At 30.6% G+C, this 23869-nt stretch overlaps 1 protein-coding gene across 1 annotated transcript; it reads right to left on the reverse strand.

Annotated features, from left to right (window-relative positions):
• Positions 1-2721: 2721 nt before the first annotated feature.
• On the reverse strand, positions 2722-5136 carry LOC132942820 (zinc finger MYM-type protein 1-like). The gene is made up of 2 exons (XM_061011471.1): positions 5130-5136; positions 2722-5066 (listed from the first exon to the last, which is right to left on the reverse strand). Exons 1-2 carry the CDS (start codon positions 5134-5136, stop codon positions 2722-2724), a joined length of 2352 nt encoding a protein of 783 aa, XP_060867454.1.
• Between the last annotated feature and the right edge of the window lie 18733 nt (positions 5137-23869).

Raw genomic sequence — 23869 nt, forward strand, 5'->3', positions numbered from 1 at the left:
CAGGGGGAAGCAAGAATTGTCATATCTCAGGGTTTAAGACTCTAAATGTTATGCTTCTACCACAGATTATATAAAAGATTTATATACATACTCCAATAAATGGATGCATGAACCTATTGACTACATTATTGTGTCAATGTCTCGGATTTTTTAAACAAAAGCTAATATTTTTTTTTTTTAATGCAAATGACAGATACCTCTATTCTTCCTATTCCGGCGAAATACTGGCCACACATAATATATAACACATATAAAAAGATAATACTGGGTTATATCATTGATTATCTACAACACACATATTATATTATATATTATATATTGATCGGTATTTCCCCTATTGAAAAATAATTAAAATATATTTTTCATCGATAAACCATAATAATACTGCTTTTACATGATTTAAATTTATGATCATAACCTCCATTATTTTGTTTTATATTATATACATCTATAAAGTAGAAATATGTTTTTAATATTTGCACCTTAATTGAGATTGCAAGATATTTTTTTTTACATAAATTACCTCTAAAAACTAATTGCACACATTTTAACGTGAAAACGCGAAAACGTCTTTTAATAATATCGTTCCGATAAGAATAAGTGTTTGTTATCATTCTTAACCTTTTTGTACGGTCAACGCAATTTTAGATGCATTGGTTTATTGGATAAAGAGGTGACCTGTATACACTATTACCCACTGACCGTAGTTCCCCCAGTCTCCCCTACATGTAACTATAATAAAAATATATTCATCGCTCTGCTCAGAATCCAATAGACATACTTACGTCTTGTTTATCTCTATTTTAGATTAGTGTATTTGTATTCGTAGTTGGAAAATATTAGGCCAATGTCTGTCCAATAATATTTATAGGTACTAAGTTTAATCATTCACGTATATTCGCTACAGACCTACTTTTTTCTCGAATAATACAAATTGTATAAATATACATGTTTTTAAAACGTTTTAATTGAGTTATATAGCGATAAACTATATACACGCGTTGAACTAAACTCGATTAAAACTAATTGGATTGTGTGTTTTTATAATATAATGTACCTTATTAGTTATTACCATTAGTTATGTATGGTTGTATGAATAATATGATAACAACTACAATTATATGCGTACCGTACCTACCTACGTAATTTTAAAATTTTTTACCCATTTCTTAAGAACTTACTAATAGGTATGAATAATATTAATAGAGTTTAATTGAAAATTAAAATTATGATAGCTTGTTAAATTTTTATTTTGGAACTATTCTATAAAATTTCGTTACCAATAGTATATATTATAACTTATCTGAAATCTATATAATCAAACTAGGTACTTACATTTTAAAAATATCTTATTGTATTTTAGATAATATTATTCCGGATGCGTACATTAATTGCATATAATATTAATTAATTAATTGCATTTTCCTGATTCTGTAGAGTGTAGGGGCATATACCAGTATACCAATATATTTTTTGATTAGAAGGTTAGTAGAGCTTTAACGAAAAGCTTGTTTAGTTGCTTCAACACAAGGCACAGACTACCTTATGTAGAGAGATTGTATAAATTATTTTTGAAAGATGCCAGTATATGTTTGATAAGGATTTTTTATGTTTCTTTTCCAGGTTATCGTAACTGTGTTTACGAAGGGAAGTCTATTCCACTCGTATAGTGCTTTTGCTGAACGTTTTTCAGCTATAATTAAATAATTAACTATAATTTGGGTGATTGTAGAATATGAAGTAGAATGGGGTTCATTTAATTTGTGGGTGCCCAGCATGTAGCTGTTTGTATGATGTTAGTTAGAATGTTTACTGTTAAATCTAAATTCTCTATATATTTTAATTTAACACTTAAATAAATTCCATGTTGAGTCAATTGGTATAAAAATAAAAAAAACATCGTAAAACAAATTGTAAATTACCCACTAAAAAAATATTTAACGATTTCGCATAAAAAATATTTGGGATGTATTAGCAAAATACCACAACAAATATTAAATGTTGTTCTTGTTTATACATAATTGGGTATACAAAATTAAATATTTCCTGCATAATATAGTATATTCTATTAAACAATAATTTTGATTATTACATTATTAATAATTCCGAACAAAACATATTATACGGGTAATTTGCTTAATAGACCACGCCACGCCCCCTTTGAAATAACATTTTAGTTAAATTGTTGATGCCTGATGGTCTTCAATACCTACTAAATCATCAATGTTTCAAATGTTTTTATTTTATTTATAAGTCATAACCGAGAATCATATTAGGTATATTGTTCCTGAACAAGTTCGGTATTTATTCTGATTAATACCTAATATTATAGGTAATTTATATTATTATTTTAACACTTTTCGCCGTTTAGTGCATTACATAGTACATAGTACCTACATGGTACATACAGTGCCGGATCTAAGACATTTGGCGCCCGGGGCTAATAAAAATGTAGCGCCCTTACATAGTATTAGCTACAGGGGTCAGGGTTTGCGGGTTGTCAACACAATTAAAAAAATTTTTAAACAGGTACAAATCAAAAGTATATTTTTATATAACAAATATTTTTTATTTAAATCGTTGTCTTAACATATTATATTATAATATTATAGATCATAGTCAATATTATAGTTAACAACCATTAAAAAATATAAAAACAAAAACCTAAATAAAATTTCTCTTGATTATTTTAATTAAGTAAAAAAATTATAATCTGAAAATTTAAAAATTAACTTTTCTAGCTTTTTTTGCAGCGAAATCATTAATTATATCTTCATAATTGATTTGTCTTGCAATTTTATTTTCTATGGATAAAATAGATAAGTTATTAAGTCTTGCTTGCTCCGTAGTAGATCTTAAATATGTTTTTATTAATTTCAATTTGCTGAAGCTTCGTTCACACGAAGCTGAAGTAACTGGCATTGTAAGATATATTTGGTAAGCAACGGATATATTTGGATATGCATCTTGAAGTTTATTTTTATAAATAAAATTCAACATTTCAAAAAATGTTGCTCTTTTTAAATCGTCATCTATGTTGTAAACATGCTCTTTAAAGCTCTCTAGTTCTGAAATGAATTCAATTTTGTTGAGGTCGTTTTCATATTTATTGCATAAATCGACTCCCGCTCTTTTCAAGTTTTCCATAGGCCAAGAATAAATTATTGTTGGATCTAAAAATGAAAAATCTTGAGCAATATTTTCCATTGATTTAAATCTTTGACGTAGTCCTATTAAGATATTGTCAATAACATTTTTAATCATTATTAAAAATTTATTTTCTTCACTTATGTTACAAAACTCATCTTCTGCAATTTCCCCGGGTAAAAGTTTCTTTTTTCGTAATCTGACTTTTGGAAATTCCGTTTCTATGCCTAATACTTCAGCTTTATTCTTTGAATCCAATAAAGCCTCATTTATACCTTGCTCTCGAAAGTTTTCTAATATTTTAAGGAGACTTTGCAGGTGTTTGACAGCTACATCAATTGTTAATTTTGGTTTTTGTAAAATTATATTAATCCTGTCAATTGCACTGAGAATGTTTTCCCAAACCGTAAGCATACAAATAAAAGAAAAACTTTTAAGTGATCTTATCAAATTATCTGCATCAAATTTTGTTTCTTCTGATAATTTTTCTTGTTTTAGAACGTCAAAGCTTTTAAAAACCATATCCAGTTGAGTATTTAATGATTTTATTGCACGATGTTTAGCTGACCACCTTGTTGTACTATACCCTTTCAATGACAATTTTAAATTATTCATTAGAATATCCCATCTTTGCGTTGAACTTGAAAAGAAATTAAATAATTTCTGTACGATGCCAAAAAATGTTTCTACTTTAGGTATACTTTTTGCACAATTAACACCAATTAAATTTAAGGAGTGAGCTGAGCATGGGATGAATCTTGCAAGTTTATTCATTTCAATAATTCGTGCTTGGACTCCTTTAATTTTTCCACTCATATTTGACCCGTTATCAAACGATTGTCCTCTACAGTCAGATATTCTAAGATTATCTTTTGTCAAACAATCTAATATATCTTCTGTTAATGATTCACCAGTTTTGTTGTACACACGCACAAACTTTAAAAAACTTTCTATGATTTCGCATTCATTCTGGTTGTTTTGTATAACATAGCGAATAACTTGGGTCATTTGTTCTTGATGTGCAATGTCCGGTGTACAATCGAATAGTATAGAATAATATTTCGCCTCTATTATTTTTGAAAGAATTTCATCTTTAACTCTTTTTGCCATAATCTCTAGAAACTCGTCTTGAATACCATGAGAAAAATAAGAAAGACCACCTTTTTTATGTCTTTCAATATGTTTTGATAATGGTTCATGATAATGTGACACTAGATTAACTAAATTTAAAAACTTTCCACTTCGGTTTGATGTTCCCACACTAGAAATAATTTCATTAGATCCTCGAAATGCACTTCCGTCCATTGCTAGATGCATTATAATGTCTATAATTGCCAATAAAACGGATTTCCAGTGACCTTCTTCTTTTCTTATAGAATTTTGCAATTCTGTATCTATACCCTCGCAGTGATTCAATGCCATTTCCAATGAAGTCCAAGAACACACATTTTTTTTATGTATTGGTGAATTTTCATGTAATGGAATTTTTTCGGTAACTTTTTTCCAATTTGTTAAGCCAGTGTATGCTAATTGTGATATGTTGGATGAGTTTTCTATTTTAGTAAACAATTTACAAGGTACACAAAAAAGTGCATTTTTATATGAAGAATAGCTGAGCCATGTTCTTTTTATTTTTTTTCCATTCATAAGTATCTTATAAAACCAGTCAGACTTAACATTTCTACCGTCTCTTTCCGAATTACTAAAATCATGAATTTCGGAATAATTGTACCTCATTTTCACTAAATATGTTCTTTGTGTATCTGTAATATTTAAAGGCCATGTACCAAGATCAGTAAAATGTATGTTTATGGTGTCTACTTTATCACAATTAGTTCTGTTCCTGTCTATAGCTGAATAATAGTCCTCATCACTAGTCGATACCGTTTTTGTTTCAAATAATTTATTATGTGCAATCTCTGTAGAAATAACTTTATGTTTATTTTTTTCTTTGGGTATAATAATTGTAGGTTAGTATGTACCGTACATAGTACATCTTACATAGTTAAATAGTTTAACCTTCACTGTGCAAGTAAAAAAAAAATTATATTATATAGTATTAATACTAATATACTATACTACAATAAACTGTGTTGTCCACTCGTTTTCCTAGTCCTTGGGACCACTTTTCTGTGTTTATACGCCTAACACAAGAATGACTATTCACAAAAAAAAAAAATGATATCGATTTTACAACCTTTATTTAAAATTACATTCATATATTATTATACGTGAGTATATTATAATCTTTATAACTTTATAAAAGCGTTGTATAGGTACTTACACGGTTAAACAATATACATATTTCGATTAATTGGATACAAATTGAAATACATTTTCATTTCACAATTCAAAAATAATTGTATTTTTAAGTACAAATTATGTACCGGTTGAATTTTGATATATTATAACCAATTCCTTTAAAAATGTGTTAATTCAATTATAATCGTTTTCAGTTCAAAATTGTGTCTTGATAATAATACTAGGTATGTACCTACTATGTACCAATACGCATATTCACATAATATATATTATAAATATAAAATATTCGAACAAACTAAAAACTGAACAAAATTATATGAAAGTTTCAGTTCAGCAACTGAAATTTTTTTTTAACTTTAATTTTTGATGTGTCAATGAGTGTATTTTTATTATTTTTATTAACAAAACCATAAAAAGATGAATATAAGCCGTTAAAATTACTTTAACCCTATAATTCCTAAGACCAGGAAATTATAAATATTTTAATAATCGAAGACCATTTATAAGTCCCTCTGCTTCTCCATTATTAGGTAACTGCATCAGGAAGTCCGGATGTTCAAACTTCAAATTCGCAGTCACACCGATTATATATTTATAATCGATTTATATCGTAGCCTTGGAATTAATAACGCTCACTAATCACTATGTAGGTACCTACCTGCTATAATATTTAAAGTGCACTCATTATTTTTAAACTAACCCATTAATATTTAGTTAAGAAAAAATTTCAAAAAAATTAAGTTAGTACCAACATTTTATAAATAATACTTGGTATTTTTGTGTGAACATTTAATGTATGATACGCAATTATCTAGGGGTAAAATGAAAAACATTCAGAAACAATAAATTATTATCAAGTAATACAGCTAACTTTGAACTTTTTTTAACAAAAAAAGCTAGTAAATTTATTTTCAAGAACTCGAGTCGGAATTCAATTTAGAACAAACAGCGAACTCGCTCCTGCTGTAGAGTAGATTAAGAGTATAGTTAGGTACTTTGTAATATTGAGTAGGTCACTTTCCACAAAATAGGTACTTTGTATGCGATAAATTTGAATTCAATCACAGTAGGGGTGACTGGGGAACTAGGGTCAATGGATAATGCCGGTCACACCTCGTTATCCAATTAACCGGTGCATCTAAAATTGTGTTGACCATACAAAAAGGTTAAGAATGGTAACAAAAACTTATTCTTATCAGAAAGATAATATTATCATAAGACGTTTTCACGTGAAAATGTGTACAATTAATTTTTAGAAGTAATTTAAATAGGTAACTATTGTTTTAATATAGAAAATATTTTAAATATATTTCTACTTTATAGATCAGTGGTTCCCAACCTTTTTGACACTACGATCCACTTAGAGAACTTTTGATGCGTCACGGACCACCTCAATTTTAGACCTTATTTTTCTTATAAGCAAGAATCATTTTATTTCACATATTTTAGAATTCAGATTAGGTATGAATGAACAAAAAACAATGAAATTCCTTATAGCAGGCTAATAATAATGTTTTGTAATTGATCAATTTTAAATTAAAGTTTAAAACTATTAATAATTTAACGCCAATTACTACTATCAAAAAATAATAATCATATTATTATGCTCATTATAATGGCTCACGGATCACCACCATACAATGTCTCGCGGCCATAGGTTGGGAACCACTGTTTTAGTTGTATATGATATAAAACAAAATATGGAGATTATGATTATAAATTGAAATCGTGTAATAGTATTATGATTTATCGATGAAAAATATTTTCTAATTATTTTTAAAAAGGTGAAATACTAATCAATATAGGTTAGAAAATGAAGAAAACTTTTAGTTTTGACCATTATTTAAAAAAATAAATATATTTTCCCTATCTTTTTGCATGTGTTTTACATGTGTGGCTGGTATTCCGCCGGAATAGAAAGAATACCGGTCATTTGCATTTTTTCAAAATAAAATATTAGCTTTTGTTTAAAAAATCCGATACATTGACATTTGACACACTGTATTTAATATGCATCCACTTATTGTAGTAGCATAACATTTAAAGTCTTAAACCCTGAGATATAACAATGCTTGCTTCCCCCAGCCTCCCTATACCAAAAACTATTCCGATTTCTGAGTAAAGAGATAGGTAGATCAGCATTTATTCTATTATCCATACTAATAGGTTACCTTTACTATATGAATATTTAATTTCTGCAATTTAATTTTAAAATAACTTCAGCGCCATTACGCAAGCAATACACGTTAGGTACAAAGTAGGTACCTATAAATGTTATTTGAATCTCAGAAAGAGATGGTAAAAAATTTCTTCTCCTTACAACGTCGGTGTCTCATAGATTATCATATATTTGTACTGTAAGTTATAAGTATAGCAATTTATCATACATATTACATGTACATTAAACGAGTCAACATAAGTAGGTATTCTAATATAATATTTCAATGCAGCCACTACGTTACGTGCATTAATAGACTGCTGCACTGTTGCAGTAGTCGGCAATCTTGTTGTATAGATACCTAACATTGGGTAAATTATGTTTTTAGAAATTCAAAAAAGTTATCCGAGCTCATTTAAAACCAAACAAGGTACAACTAAATATACAGTAGCTGTTGAATTAAATTAACATATTTTCTATATTACGTATAAACCGAATCAATACACTTTGATGATGTATTACACGAACAAGTTGGTTGACCTTATCGAATGCAGCGTCCGAGATAAAAACTAGTTTCAATAATGTAACACGCGCAGTGGTTGCTTTCAGGACAATTCACAATATTGCCTATACAGTTGAATCGTCCTCAATTCTAAAAAAATACCAAGGTGCAGAAACGACAGGTAGGTAATTATAATGTGCGTGACTTGTGGGTAAATAATAGGTATAACCACGATAGCAACGTCAGGAACGTATTTACCATTACAAATTATGATAGATCCGAAGTCTTAACTACAACGAAAAAATTGATTACTTTTGTTTTTTATACTAAGTTTTGCGGTGGATTATAATAATACGAAGTATATTTTTACAATTTGTAATAATATACCCATAAATATTACAATATTGTGTATATTTTATAATATCGTCAATAATATAAAACTGTTCTCGACAGGTACCTATGTGTTATGTTATGTTATAAGTCACGTCTGGAGGTCATAACTTTTTGAGTACAATCATTTATAGCGGCCTCAATTTAACGTCTAATCTTTGTACAGTAAAAAATCACGCCGTAACACATAAGTAGTAGGTACCTAACACACAGATCACGCACAAGTAGTTACCCAGTGCATGTAATAGGTACCTAATTAAATTATATTTATTTATTAGTTTAATAAATCGCGATTCCAGTTGCGTCTTAGCCGGTGAGGAGGGTTATCACTTATCGGCAATAGGAAGGAAGGCAACATTTCTTATGTAAGGGTTTTTTTTTCGATTGGACCGATTACCGAAGTCCTATTGCTTCCCGCGAATGTTAAAGGGTTAGGTATACATTTGAAATGGAAACGAAGGTATAAGGAAGTTTAGCAAGGTTATTAACAGTCATAAATTAGTTCTTTGTGCAACGGTATGTATTAGTATTAAATACCATTATAGGAACCATTAATACTACGGACTGATATATTTTGGAATGCTCGAATTGGGTGGATGTTAAATGGTTTGGCAGGCAGGCACGTAATTTAGGGGGGGAGTGATTGACCCCCCCTCCCAAAGACCGTATTTTAGTAACTAGTAATTAATTAGCACGTTTTTAAGCCTTAACCATTCTGAAAAAGGTTAATCGCCCTCCCCCTTCCCAGCCAAAAAAAAACAAGCCCCTATTACGAGCCCGTTGGCGGGGCCCCAAATCTATATACCATACGGCTCAACTGTTTATAGATCACAGCCCACAGGAACGTACAGGAGTAGTTTGGTTTTAAAATTTAATTTAGATTTTAGTTATTAGAAGAGGACGACAATTATGCAGTCTGAAGTTGGTAATTTTTCTCTTGATTTGAAAGTGAAGTTTCTAGATCAATCGATTATCCAGTATTATTCTAAGATATTTGGACGAAAGCCTAATTGAGTACCTATATTGTGATATGATTTTTGTATCTTGCTGTATCGGTAGAATTCATTAAAGAATAATTTTTTCAAAGAATTTGCTTAGAGTTGGCAATAAATTTATGTGTCAGTAAAATGTAAACAAGTTTTTGGTTTCGCCTGATTTAGGAAGAATTACCACTGCTAGGATCCATATTAAAGAAAAGTTTGAAGGCGTAGCCTTATTGAACTTTAATATAAGTAATAATTACTAGTACCTATATATTATCTTATATTTCTAATTTCTTTAATACTTTATTATTTATTTATTTACATGTTTACATTAAAAAATATATATTATATGTATAGATATAATAGCTTGGCGCTTTGTCTGAAGGTAGTTTCTTAATTTTATCTTCGATTTTGACAGGATATATTGATTTGACGGGGACTTATTATAGGTAAAGAGGTATTAAAAGAATCTTAGACCTACTTTACATGATATAAAACAGGTAACATTATGATGTAATTTGAAGGCTAGGTTTTCAGCAAAAGCAGTCTCATTGGCTTCGTCGAAAGTAGAAGGAGAACCATTTTTGCTGTGGATAAGTGGGGTAAGATCAGGGCCTGATTAACCAATCCGGCAATCCATAGCCCAAAGCAATTTAAAATTATGGATTGTAAGGAGGCCCCATCTCTAATCTAAATTGTACGTACACCTTTTATTTATTTATTCACCCCTACTTTTCTGCATTTTTAATACCCATTTTCATATTTCATCTGGTTTTCTCAGAAAATGTTTTGAGAAACTGTTATCTGCCTAACAATGATTTGTTGCATACATAGCTAAACACAAAACACCAAAACAGGATATAAAAGTGTTAGGTTGTAACAATATAACATATAACAGATAAGAAATAGCTAAAACCATACACAACATCAGCCGGAATTGAGGTCCATTTCAATGACCCCCCCCCCACTTTCGAAATTTGAACTTCTGACCACGCCAAACGTTTGTGCATCGTTTGTGCAGTGATGTGCACCAAGTCCAATCGTTTGTGCACAAAAACTGAAATCTCTATCCCTAAAACAAAATGGGTGGGCCATTGAAACGGTAGCCCCCCCACATTGAATATTTGGATTTTTGAATGTGCCAAACGTTTGTGCATCGTTTGTGCAGAAATGTGCACCAGGTCCCGACGTTTGTGCACAAAAACTCCCAGCGCTATCCAAAAAACAAAGTGGGGGAGGGCCATTAAAACGAGACACCCTCTTTTTGGAAAATTGAAATTTTTAATGTGCCAAACGTTTGTGCATCGTTTGTGCAGAAATGTGCACTAGGTCCCGACGTTTGTGCACAAAAACTCCCAGCGCTATCCCAAAAAAAAAGTGGGGGGGGGCATTAAAACGAGACACCCTCTTTTTGGAAAATTGAAAACGTTTGTGCATCGTTTGTGCAGAAATGTGCACCAGGTCCCGACGTTTGTGCACAAAAACTCCCAGCGCTATCCAAAAAACAAAGTGAGGGGTATTAACACGAGGGTCCCCCTTTTTTGAAATTTTAAATATTTGTCATATTAATAAATGTTGTTTACGTACCTGATAGGTTTAATAGAATTTTACTATTGCCATGTAAACGTATGACAAATAAAATCTTCAAATATTTTTAATTTATCAAGAAAGCATTATCTTGTTCTAATGTTTTTGATTTCAAAATTGTATGAATAAATACAGTTTTTTCTTTATGCATTTCTTTACTTTATATTTTATATTATATTTTGCTGATGAAAATGTGTTTATGGACAGGTACCTCAACTCGACGTTGCTGTATGTCCGGTCCAATAATGTAAATTATAAGTCATTGTGTATATTTTAATACAATAAAAGCATAGTAAAAAAATAATTAATAGACTATATTAATATAGTACCTACTTAATTAATTTAATATACCTAACCGTACCTATATACATATAAAAATATTATAATAATATATTATTTATGTTTGAATTCATTAAAACAAGGGCGTATCAGACGTCGCTCCCAAACCAGTCGACATCCATCTGCATAACTGCAGTGAGTTGAAAACGTCTATATTTAAAAATTGTTATAGTATAATATTTATCTAATAAATTAATTTTCTTCAGCATTCCGCAAGAATGAGCGATATGGTTTGAAAACTTACTAAAGTTATCTAGTGGATGTCGATACGTTGGTGAGCAGCCATCGCACATAGGTCTGATGTACCTATGGAAAATTATTACTGGATCGGTCATAATATTACGTTGAGAAGTTATCTGTCCATAAACTTATTTTCAGATTTGTAGGCCATTCCGTTGCCATTTTTTAATCATTCTTTGTTTTTATTAAGGTTGAGGTGTAACAGCATTTTAGGGGCTATTGTAATTCCCACTTCCAGGACTTTATCATACATACAGCCGACAGCCCGATGACCTACATTTTTGTGTATTCTGATCTACCCTATGATGGCCACGAAGTAACGACCACGTCACTGTTTATCAGATTGCCCAGTTTGAAAGAATCTCCAACAAATTCATCGGATAGGTACTCCATAAACCGTGGCATAGCGCTGGGCCAGCATCATTTTGTCCGGATCAATATCTACAAAAATGACGTCCCAATTATTAGAAGCTAGCTAATAATATAGGTACTTAATATTTATTGTAATATAATATAATATTAAACTCATTACACCCAGTTATTACGATTAAGTAGAAATAATATTTTTCAAATAATATTACAGTGTCTTTGTCGAACAGTCAGCTGTACGAAGTTTCCGCTGTGCCACAAAACGGGTCGACGCCGGTCGCTGAACATGGGAAGTCCTCAAGTCTACCCAGCATCTTACATTTAACATCTGACATCTTACATCTATCATTGCAATCTTATAATTATTCACCTGAATGCATGTAATCCTGAATGTACAGTTAATTTATTACTACCCATCTACAAAGTCAACACTGTATTAATAAAAGTATTTATTGTTAAAATAAAATTGAGTTCTATATTATTTGTAGGTACATAAAAATTATTTGGGTATAAAGGAAACATATTTTAATCATACAAAATTAGATAAACTAAAAGACAAAAATAATAAGTAAACACGTCGTGTTAAAAATAGTTTTTAATTAATATAGGTAGGACAGGTTCCTATTATGTAGGTAGGTACTTATCCAAAACTCGTTTATCAGGAATTAAATAAAAAGGGAGGTCAATTAAAAAAAGGTGGGTAAGTGGATGTCACTCTGCTGTACAGTAGGTTACAAGTGGGTCACTGTAATGGATGGTGTTAAATTTGAATTCAATGATATAATATCATTGTATAAGAAAAACGATTCTGAGCGAAAACGGTCCGTCAGCCTATGATATTACCAAGTATATTTGATGATATTATAGTGAATAAAGTAATTTATATATAACCTATTTACGTGGAACCTTGTTTTAAATTTTTAATCCTTAGCTACAAAAGTTGAACATTTTATAAATTTTTAACTACAAAATAATTATTAAATTATAAATTTGATAAATGTTGTCAAAATTTGAACTTTAAATGCTTATAAATAAAAATTGAGTCTATGTATTTTTAATATTTTTTAACTGCTATTAGAACGATATATCAGCAGCCTTATGTTAAATTTTCACGCTTTTTTACCCAACAAATAAAATTTTATTGATATTTATAGAAAAAAAAACTAAAATAATTGAAAACTGACTATGTCCGTAAACAGCTCAAAAAGAATCAAATTATTTTCAAAATATTATCGTGTATAGAAAATGCTAATATAAACATTCAGTGAAATTTTCAAGTATCTACAGTCATACGTTTTTTAATTACAACAAAATAAGAAAATCGTTACATGAGAAATCGAGTGAATATCAAATGTTGTAAAAATATGAATTTCAAACGTTCATAAAAATTTAATTTGACTTTCTTGTAGACATTTTTTTTTGATATAGGTAGGTAAACTTATAGATAATCTTGTATTACATTAGTTTTTAACTGAAAACGACGGGGAAGTCTGAACTTGGCGGTTAGTCTTATTTTGAAGTTATATGTATTATAACTAATTGAAATTTTTGGTATTTTCATATGTACCCGGTATACCACACTGTGCTTGCTCGAACAATTAAAATCAAAAACATCCCTTGACTTGTTATGTAAAACCTCCATGGGTGGGTGTCAGAATTATTTTTGCATCATCAATTTTAAAACGTTGATTTACCTAGATTAAAAAAAAAATTAATTTGTAATACTTAAGCTCTGTAAACTTTAAGCGTTGTACGGGTGCGTAAAACACCGAAAATCGTGAACTTCGTAAGGCTATACCATAAAAACCAATGATTTGCAGGTAGTCGAGTTTTGGACAAGTACCTACATAGGTAACTTATAATAATTCATTTTGTAAATATTAATTAGGTACCAAAAAAATATAACTTCTCAAACACTTTGTCTATTGGCACTGGCGGGAGAATGTATTAGAATGTCTATAAACTTGCGGACCAGTTTGTATAGTTAAATTTGGCATGCGAACTATAATTGAAATAGAAAACCAGAATAGGTGCATTGCAGATCACAAAGATTTCTGTAAAAGAACATACGATTTATAAATATACCGTATAGGTTTACTGAGTACTTATATAATAATATATAAGTTCTTTGGATTTATCATAGTAAATAATATATTTTATGATATCTATGGCAATCGTCAATTGTCGAAACTCGTCGGCGACGGTTAACAATTCTAATAATTTCAGCAATACTATTGTATTATAAATATAATATATTGTATATTTTGATTTCAGTGAACAAAAAAATAATAGGCCACAAATATAAACGGACAGTTCGTTAAACCGGATAAGTTATAACACAAACTCGCAAATTTCGTTTGATCAGGTTATTTTCATAAAATATTTCGATACTTTCAAGTTTCAGCTCATCGGAGTGAGATGATTAGATGAAGATGGATGAAGATAGCTGTTTCTTCGGCGATGGCGGCACTCTAGCTACGTTTCACCGGAAGAGTAGATGTTTACGAGTAAGTTTGTTTTCATATTATTACCTACTATTTTACATTTACTTTTTAGACTTAAATTAAATATTTATTGCCACGGACAATCTGTTAACTAGGTGACGTAGAAGCATTTATAAGTTTAATCCCAATAGCGCAATGTATAAAATACGCGAGACCGTCTTCGTTTTACCACGCCAAGTTTAATACGCACTTTTTGCATGTTATACTATACGCTGGGTATCACCTTAGGTTTGCGCGAAGTATTTAAAACAATATAATGTTATTAATCTTTATATTTTATATTTTTATATACATAAATACATTATACACCTCATATATTTTATTAGCATACTTACACCTTTTTTAGTGTAGTTTATACCCTAGATGGCTATAGATATAGGTATTAAATGTCTTGCAATTATATATTTACTATAATTATTAATTTCATTATAATATAATATAACAATACACTCTAAATTAAATTAGTTGTTATCAAGACAGACAAGTCTTAAAACAAACTCTTTTCTGGACGTTTTCAAAACGTATTATGCTTAAAAAAAATTGCACAGTTGTCGTAGCAGTCAGTTGCTAGATCAACCCATGTGACATGAAATAGAAATTATTCTTGTTTTTTAAAATAGTTTTTTCGAAAATATATATGTAACATGTATAGCTCATGCAATTATGAATTTATGGTTAATGGAAATGCGGATGTTTATACTTCATAGATATTTTTTTAGTTAAGAATCGTGTAAATAATTTGATTAAACAATAAGGTACTTACCTACTCATCACTAGCATCAATTTTATTATATTACGTGTAAAATCACCAACACAAGGTGCAGACTGCGTTAAAAAAATTAAAAACATAAAATAATGTTGTAGTAGAAGCTGGAAACTGTAGTTAAATTAAACTAATTTATAATCCAACTAATGTAACCGAGAATGTAACTATTAAATTCATCATTGAATGATTATTCAGAGATCACTTTGGGATAAATGTAAATTAAATCAAAAATAATTAAAAAAACATTTTGTGAAAGGAACAAGATTACTGCTAATATTTAAGTCTTAATTATTATTAACAAATAAATACAAATAATAGATATTTTAATAGCTTTTTACTATTAACATTCAGTGTAAATATAGTTTCTGATCGACTTACCTAACCTAATAAACCTATATGTAATAAAAAAATTATTTATATCAAATAATCCTAACAATTTAATGCAAGGATTCTCATAAATTGATCTTACAGCAGCCTCAAAACACCAAAAATACATTTGTACATCATTTACAAAATTTTAGTTCCCTATTACGGTGTAGGTATTAATACAAACAATAAATTGCTATTCGAAAACACAATTTCGTATACCTATTATTATTTACTAAATACCTACAATTAAATTAAACTAAAAATAAACATATGATTACATACTGAGTGCCTATAATATAATATTATATATGAAAATTGAATCTTTATTACGATTATTTATCGTTTACACAGACCACAAGAAAAAATAATTAAAAATATTAAAAAAAAAAAACACACATCATTATAAAAATATAGTTGGTATTATAGTATTTGATGAATTTACTGTATACGTTTATGGCTTTATGTTAACTCTAAAATCCAGTAATCACATTTTTATTTAATAATTCATAAAATACAATATGCTCTTATAAAAATATTCTTGTGCTTCTGATATCTATTCACCACCTTAATCAATAATTAAATTGATAAACGAAAATAATAATTTAAATAATACATATATCATCTTATTATAATTCAAATTCAAAATTATAAACTATTTTGGTTTATTGTCATATCAAATTTCAATGAACAAATTGGTCCTTAACACAGAACTCTTTGATATAAAAAGTTGCATTTTATTATATCCGTGGATTCATCATATTGACGTACCTAGTATAATATCTATCATTTATTTATTTAATCTATGGCAAATCTCAAAGTCGTTGCAGAAGACACAGTCGATTAAAAATTCTAAAATTTCAATAAGCAAAGAAGATATGAGCAAAAAACTTACTGCGTTTCGTATAATTTTATTTTTCATAAATCACAATATTCTAAATTCTGGCTGTATTCTGGAGCGTTTCCTCATGGGCGTCGCAGTTCACACACGTCACGGATTCCGCCGAAGGAGTCGATAATTAAAGTAAGTTTGTTTTTATATTCTTTTGGGGCTTAAATTTACTTTTAAGACTTAAAACAAATATTTAATGTCACGAAAAATGTGCTATCCAAGTGTTGTAGGCGCATATTTTAGTTCCGGACTAGAAATGTATAAAATACGCGAGATATAAACGCCGTCGTCGTTTTTCCAGTCCCTGTTTGTAGAATAATTATAATTAATAGGTGCATACCTATACAGGGTACTTAATATAAATATATAAATATTTTGGTTTAATTTATAAAAATATATGTTATGAATTATAGCTGATAATAGTCATAAGATACAATTTTAATTAATAACTGGTAATTTTTTTTCCAAATACAACGTTATAAGTTATATAGGTAACTATTAATTTAGTGTCACATACTTAACTTCTATTGTTCACCTAATATCTATATTCTATATCATTGGGATTAGGGATGTATAACCATGTACACATAAAAGTATATTCACGGAATGGTCAACTGCCTATCCTGACGTGTGCGCACTTATGAATAATATACCTTCTCATATACTCGTATAGGTATATAAATATACCTATATAACTACAATACTACAATACTACATACACGAATGTGTTACCTATTATGTCCCTAAAAGTTCAACAGTTATTATTATATTTATTTATTTTTTTAATATAGTTAGGTACATTACAAGACTCTAATTAAAATCACATTTATTTTTATTTTTTTGAACACAATGTTTTAAAAATTATGAATTTGTTTATAAACCAAGTAATAAATAAATGGTTACCAAGTAAAAAAACCGTTATCTATATTATAAATTTGAATTCAATTTACCGCATTTGCGTCTAGTAGAAACAAATAAATGTTTTTTTGAAGATAATGTAAAAATATCCATCATCCATCGGTTAGGACCATATATATATTTTCTATGATTAGGACGGTGAGGTTATAATTATAAATAATCTATGGCAAATGACAATCGTCTGAGACGAACAGCGATTCCAATACGTACTCACATATTTCGTTCCATTCTGGTTATTAAACTAGGTGCCTATTTTTATAAATGTCATTAATCTCAATACTTCCAGACTGAACTTTTGGATCGGAGATATGAAGACGCGCGCTGCATTTTCCTCGGCGGAGATGCACAGCTCTGACACTAGACAATATTATACACTCGAAGGGAACGCGTTTCGCCGGAAGAATAAATAATTACGTAAATCTTGTCCTTCTATTCTGTTGAGGCGGTAGACCTAATGTAAATATTTATTGTCAGACAAACGTATATACCCGCTAGACGTAGAGTAGTTTTTAAAATCCAGTTGTTATATGTGTACAAAAATTAGGATATTATGAAAAATACCTTAAATTATAATACTTTGCCTACAATTGTTAATTTATTGTTATAGTAGAATAATTTTTAAAATTTTAAATCAATGATTAGGTAATGCTTTTATAAGTAGGAAGATAGGTTTTTATACCTACCTAACAAAATAAGAAAATACATAATGATTAATGTTATTTAATATGATTTGTAAGTGCATAGCAGATTATACCTATCACTTGGTGACGATTATTTTTGTTTTATACGTTCTTCGTAATTCAGTTCCGTCACGATAGTTTTAGTTTTCGTTAAATGTGAAACATACATTTTCTATGCATACGGGATACGGGCATTAAATATTGGGGTTTTAAGAGAACACCTCAAACGTACGTTTTATTTTGGGGGTTTTACGGGATATACCTATAGGAAATTTTCTTCAAATTTTCACATTTCACTATTTGATATTGTGATATTATTTGTACCTAGGTTAAGTTTCTGTTTTAGAATCGATCGATATGTTACCTAGGTATATCACATTCTTTAATTTAAATTCTGGTAGTCGAGTATTGGACAAGTACCTACGTAACTTATAATTCGTATCGTAATTTAATTACTAAAGAAATATAATTTCCCCAACAGTGTCTAGGGCCACCGGCAGCAGAATGCATTATAGAATGTCTATAAACTTGTGGTCTAGTATATGGTTAAAATTGGCATGCGACCAACAACTGGGGGCTTGTTCTGGAAAATTTAAATGATCTAATAAGGTTCATCTCATTATTTGAATTAAATTAATTTTTAAGCGATTGTTGTGTTAATCAATTTTTTAATTTATTTCATTCAACACACTCGTCTCAGTTTTCTAGTACCTCTAGATTTCTCACAAAATTCATATCGATCATCTCACAGCTTTCATATTCAAAACCAACAAAAATATGTATTTTTATCTTATTTCAATCTTTTTCATCGAACACCAGAATATATTACAGATCATAAAGATACTAGTATTGTATACTAGATAAGTTTCAATTAGCGAGATGTAGAGAGAGATGGAGATGGAGCGAGATGTAGACGGATGAAGATAGCTGTTTCTTCGACGACAGCGTGTGCTGCAGTACAGGTTTCACTGGAAGAGTCGATGTTTATGCGTAAGTTTGTTTTTATATTATTTTGGTCTTACATTTACTTTTTAGACTTGAATTAAATATTTATTGTCGCGGAAAATCTGTTAACTAAGTAACGTAGAAGCATATACGTTTACTACTGCCTACCAAAGGCGCAATGTATAATAATAATAAATTATACGCCAGTCCGAACAAGCCAAACGCTGTCTTACTCGTAGTCGAGTTCTAGTTGATAACTGACTTGTGAATAAATGTAATTTTTGTTAGGTATAAAAATAAAACTAATAAATCCTTGAATACAGCATTTAAAAATACAAACTCTGTGTAATAAAAATTAATATTAGGTATTTATTGGTAGGTTTATATAATATCTGTAGACTGTAACGCATAGGTCATTAGAATATTGTAGAACATTTTACTGCATAAGATGCGTGTTATTTCAGAAATGGTATTCGTCAGTGAACATTTTCAAACTGGGAATAATATATCATAAGCAGATTGAAATGTGTGAACGTTTCAGTGTTTCGAAGACTAAGTTTCGTAGCAGATTTTGATTCCGTCACGGGGTATGTATTTTCTTATTTCTCAGTAGGTTTTTTTTTATTATAGTTAATTGATCAGGGGATGTATTGCCTGAAAATGTTCAATATTTGTATTGTAACTATACTGGTATAACACTATTCGGGCTATCAATAAAGTCGTGTTCAAAATTAGAAAATTGGTGAGGTATGATATTTTTTTAAGCAATTCTTTCGAGTAGGGAATTCGCTCAATGATATTTAAATATTTTCACCGATAATCAAGTATGATGACTTGTAGGTAACTAGAGACTGAGTGAATAGGAATTAGGAAGTGTGTGATATGGCGAAGATAAGGAAATGGGTCAACAGGATTTCAGAATGTTTGGTGTATGAAAGGGAAAGATGAAAAAGAAATGTAAGGTTAGGGTAGGTAAGTGGAGTGAGAGTAGCAGATATGAGAATAATAAGTAAGGTGTTAAGGTACAAAAGAGGATAGAATAAGAAATTAATTAATTAAGGGTAGTGTAGGGTAGTGTACACATATTGTAGTGAAAACAAGAGAGAATAGGTTTAGGTGGTTCGGTCACTGTATGATAAGAGATAGTGAGAGTGGCTATAGAAGTTAATTTAGGGGAGAAATGATGGACGAGAAGACTGAAGAAGAGATGGATAGACAGAATACCGACCATATGGAGGTGTGGAATGAGAGTGGCTGAACCTGTATATAGCTGTGAGAGACGGGGGAAGAAAAAGTGTAAAGGTAGAATAGTTATGTTAACAATGCCGAATACGTAGGAAAAGATCTTGAATTGCAAAGGCCCTATTGACTCTTTGGCTTCAACAAGCCATAGGTTTACCTAACTAACCTTCTTATGACTCATTAGGACACTTTGAATAAAAAGATCCTGAGTTACAGGTTGCCGAACTTAAGTGTTTGATTATCAAGTTGATCCTTTGATTGTTGACACCTTAATCCATGCTATGGATGAAGCCCATAGATAATAAAGATATGGATAGTCCACGCCTATGTTAAATACATTTGAGGCCGCGTTCCCGGAAGGGAAGGCAATTGAGGCTCCTTTATATTGATAGTCGATAGTCGATACTCGATATAAGTATACTTTATTTGGCCTCAATTTATTGTTCCCCTCGAAGACCGCTGATAAGACCATTATGTCTGTGTGGAGGCAACCTGAATTAAAGCAGCCGTGCAGTTCGACGGCGTATGTGTGATTGTCAGGTATTGCCCGCTCACGAATTATGTTAGCGTATGGTAATTGTCGTGCGATAGTAATGGACTGTAATAGGAAAATGGAGAATGGGTGACGGAAAATGAAAGTGAGAAATAACAATGTCGTTGAATTTCTGTATAAAAATTATCAAATAAATATGACGTATATTAACCGTTGCTACAGGAAAAAAAAACGCTTAAATATTATGTTAGTAGTAGGTGGGGGCGGACCACAAGCGATCGCCAGTACAACGGGACAAAAATGACAAATAATAAACTTATAAACAATAATAATTCAATGGTCGAGTGACAAAATAGTACGAGCGTAAACAATAATAATAATAAAAAAAGGTGGATGATAATAAAATTTGATAGCGTAGACGGTACGCGACCTGATACGGAGTAGCTGGATAATCTGCGTCGGTGGTGAACAGCTGATCCGCGTTCGGTGGTCGACGCGTGCGTGAGTAGGCTGTCGTCGGACGACGGCCAATAATGACTGCGCGTGCGGGTAACAAGTAACAACGGCGGTTACGACACTACGCGTGCGGGCGCCGGTGCGCGTGCGAATATTTTGACTTTAACAAACCGAAGCGAGGACGAAATGGATACGACGTGGTTTGACAATATCTTATACCCAAAATGATACGCGGTCACGGCGAGGGCGTGACGCGGGAAAGTGCGAGGTGCTCGGACGACTTAGTAGGTACACATACCAGTCGGAACGACCAACCGCGTGGCGCGAGGGGCTACGGGCGGCTGAGCGAAGCTTAACGGTTTGGCGAGGTGCTCAACGCTGTCGTAACGATTGACAACGATGAACGAACGCGAGCACTATTATACTGGTGAGCAAAAACGGCTCGGACGGGCACGGAATCACAGAACGGATATTGACGGCGACGGCGCACCGGTTCGCACATATACCGGACACACAGACGACAAAACGAGCGATATATTTTGTCAAGACGGCTGAGGACTTTTCGACTTGCGACAGCGACTGCGTCGGACTAGCATGCGGCGGGGGAGAGACCGCCGGCAGTACACAGATAACGTTCCCTCTCCGGAGATATCGGAACGGTCGCGCGTTGAACATTATCCGCGACGATAACGTTAGGGTAAAGTCCAAACTGGCATACGCACCGAACAATGTCCTATCCATATCTTTATTATCTATGATAGAGCCATACCCAGCTCACTCGTGTAAACTTGTTGCCGGTTGGGATGTCAGCGCACTATTTGTTTTCCATCTTTGACCCACGCGTAGCATACCAAATGTACGATTAAGAAAAAACTAAAATGATTGGGTCAGAGAGAGAAATAAATGGTGCGCTAAAAATCTGACATCCTCTTAGTGTTATCAAGTTGAAGAAGCAGTTGATTGTTGACAATTTTACATTTAACATTAACTGTGGTAGGTATTATGATTGGAAGTAAAAGTAATTAGCAGGGCTGTGAATTTAATGCAATGAAAAAGTGTTAAATATTTGCCTGCATGTATGCACTAAAAACAGGCAAATATATTTATTTATTTATTTATTTATTTATTTAGAATTCAACGGGACTAGCCCTTTTACAAAATTTAAAGTGGTATATAGACCAATAATGTATAGAAAAAAATATTTTTACAGAAAATAATAATTATTAAGCACAACACTAAGTAATAATGAAACGTATATAAATATAAAGTATACAAATGATTAAAAATATAAAATACATAAAAACAATAAAGAATAAGAAATCACTGATCGACGAGGACTAATACTAAGATTGTAAGGTTTCTTGTAAAAACATAATTGACTTAAATCTAAAGGTATCACGAGGAGTATTGAACAAATCTAAGGAGATGGAGACTAAATTAGCAAGTTTCAGAGCTCTAACAAAGAATGAATCATTACTTGAATTGGATTTAAAGAATGGGATTGCAAAAAGATCATGATTTCTCGAGTGGAAGGAGGGAATACGGAAATTGACCTGAGCTAGAAGCTCAGGGCTTACAACATTATAGTTAAGCAAGTCGTATACAAACATGATATCAAATAGTTGACGTCTTAGTTGGAGGGAGTCTAAGTTTACTAATTTTTGAACTGGCGTAATAGAATTTTTAGAAATGGGTATGTTTTTCATATGGGCGATTCTTTTTAAGAATTTAAATTGAATATTATCTAGATCATGAATATGACCGGATAACGATTGACTCCAAATTATTGATGCATATTCAAGAACAGATCGTACAAGGAAGCAATAAATTGTTTTTATTGTAGTAGGGTTTTTAAATTTTTGAGTGTTCCTATTTATGAATCCTAACATTTTATAAGATCTGCTGAGCATATGCTCATGATTTAGTTTAAAGGATAAATCTATATGCACTGAAATATTCAAAAATATGCACTTAAAATTCAAAAAAATACTGAATGAAAACATTTTTATTAAAAAATTTTTAAATTAATAAATTATAATTCAAATTGGTTTACAAAAAATATACTTTATTTACACACTTGGTAGGTATGTATGTAGGTAGGTAACGGATGAACCGAAAATATAAAAACATTTTAAGAAAATAAGCATAAATACGAAGAAATCATGAAAACATGCAATTATATTAACTAACCCAAAAAAAAAAACGCATATTGGTAACGGTGTTGTAATAATAGGGATCTCCCAAAAAAAATACGTACTAATAGTTCAAACAAATCATAAAAGCCAAATGTAATAAATATTAATTTATGAAAAAGTATATTAAAAAGCATTATTATTATAAATGAAACAAAACTATGAACTATGGACCGTGACATAATATAGGTATTTCTATATTTTTAGCTCCATAATTTCTATTAAAATATTAGGAAAATGTATTAAGTACCGTAAAAATGCTAAATTTGAGCTATTACTTAAAATATTATATTCATAACAAATTATCATAGAAGGTTAGGTACTGTTATTACACATTATTATTATAGTTTAATTTAACTACAACATTCTAGTAGTCTGATAAAATTTGGTTCCACGACTTTGATCATACAAACTTTAAATACTAAACTATGGGTCTGA

The sequence above is a fragment of the Metopolophium dirhodum genome, chromosome 4 (assembly GCF_019925205.1).
Source record: "Metopolophium dirhodum isolate CAU chromosome 4, ASM1992520v1, whole genome shotgun sequence".
NCBI classification, from domain to species: Eukaryota; Metazoa; Arthropoda; class Insecta; order Hemiptera; family Aphididae; genus Metopolophium; species Metopolophium dirhodum.